Raw genomic sequence first — 1,642 nt, 5'->3', positions numbered from 1 at the left:
AAAAAAACGCTGGCAGGGAAAGAGTTAATGCATTGCTATATTGTTGCTTGGATGGATGCATGTCCATAAAACAGATAAATAATAAACAATCATTTCAAGAAATTCCCATGAGCAATAGTGAAAGTGATAACTAGTCATAATAATGATGGTATTAGCAAACACCACTCAGTTTAGATGATTTAATTAGATGTCCTGCATTTCCTTCTCCACACCTCTCGGCAGTCAGAGAAGAACTTGTGTAACTGGTGTGAAGCAGCGAGCATCTGTCCCCGTGTCTCCATCAGCTCCAGCAGATCCGCCCAGGCCTCGTTCACTCCATCCTTCCATTCAGCGATTGTGGCTGCATCCCCATGCCCATAATCTATGAGCTCATCAACCATCTGGTTGACAGCTGTGACCCTCTCCTGCCCCAGGCTCCCAGTCTCCGATGCAAACTCTGTGAATTTCTCCTGCAGAATCTGAGGTTCAGGAAAAGTGCCACCATGACAGGGCAGAAATGTTATGAAACTGAAGAACTACGAGAGCTACAGTTAATCATGTTTAGGGGCAGATAAATATGAAATAGCTGAAGCAACTGACCGTGACATGCTCGAAGTCCTGTCCGAGCTCAGTGGAGCTGGCGATGACCTCCCTCTCTGCTATCCACTGCTCAAGTTCATCCACCTCCCTGTTGAGCTGATAGAGCCAGTACTGCTGCTCCAGACGGGACTTCCTCTCTTCCGCCAGGTCCTTCAGAGACACGTACAGCCTGTCGATCTGAGACTGATGCTTACTGATCTGCTCACTGAGGCACAAGCATACACACACATACTTAGATTTCATTCAAAGGAAACAAAAATCAGTGAAATCTGTTACTCTTGAAAGGTGTTATCACTGGAATACAAAGAATGTCATCTGTGATTGCTCAGAGGTGAAACTAGATAGGCCAAAAGATTGTTGTGTGATTGTATGTTTGATTGGGTCAGTAAGTACTGCTGCACATTTACCAGTCTGGATGTCCGAGCTCCAGCAGCTGTCTGCACTGCTGTGAAAGCATTCCGATGGTCTCGGCATAGTCCTCTATGGTCTGCTGTAGTGCCAGCTGTTTCTTCAGCAACTGCAGAGTACTGGCCTCATCCTTGAGCGAGAGCGGACACAGCTCAAATACACACATCCTGCTCCAATGTCATCATCTATAACATCACAGCATCCCAGAAAACTTCCTTGCCTGAAACTAAAGTCCTTTAAAACATGTTGTCTACACAGGTCTCAAGAATGAAGATGTTTGGTCCAAAATCGTCCAACATAAAAAAAAAAAACATTCTATTATATATATATATATATATATATATATATATATATATATACACAATTATATTTTATTATATATATATATTATAATATACAATTATTATTTATTTGAAACAAATATTTATAATAAAATATGAATTATTATAATTATTTTTGCAACACTTTTTTTATTCACATTTTCTAGCTTGTTTCCTAACTTTCTAATAAACCAAACATTGTTTACTTTGAGAATATTGTTGACTCTTTGCTTGTTGAAATGCTTATGTTCCTCTATTGTAAGTTGCTTTGGATAACAGCATCTGCTAAATGCATAAACGTAAAATGTAACATTTTTGAGATGTATGTACTGTAT

General features: G+C 39.8%; 1 protein-coding gene across 1 annotated transcript in view; it reads right to left on the bottom strand.

The window, feature by feature from the left end:
- LOC107602097 (spectrin beta chain, non-erythrocytic 4-like) overlaps nucleotides 1-1,642 on the bottom strand; it is a 26,940-nt gene that overhangs the window by 20,033 nt on the left and 5,265 nt on the right. Inside the window, 3 exon segments of the mRNA XM_016294505.1 lie at nucleotides 213-458; nucleotides 580-784; nucleotides 987-1,117. Coding sequence (XP_016149991.1) covers nucleotides 213-458; nucleotides 580-784; nucleotides 987-1,117 — 582 coding nt within the window.

This window comes from Sinocyclocheilus grahami, unplaced genomic scaffold (genome assembly GCF_001515645.1).
Source record: "Sinocyclocheilus grahami isolate Dianchi unplaced genomic scaffold, SAMN03320097.WGS_v1.1 scaffold319.1, whole genome shotgun sequence".
NCBI lineage: Eukaryota > Metazoa > Chordata > Actinopteri > Cypriniformes > Cyprinidae > Sinocyclocheilus > Sinocyclocheilus grahami.
The sequence above is the reverse complement of the archived record's forward strand: the minus strand, read 5'-3'. Positions and strand labels throughout refer to the sequence as shown.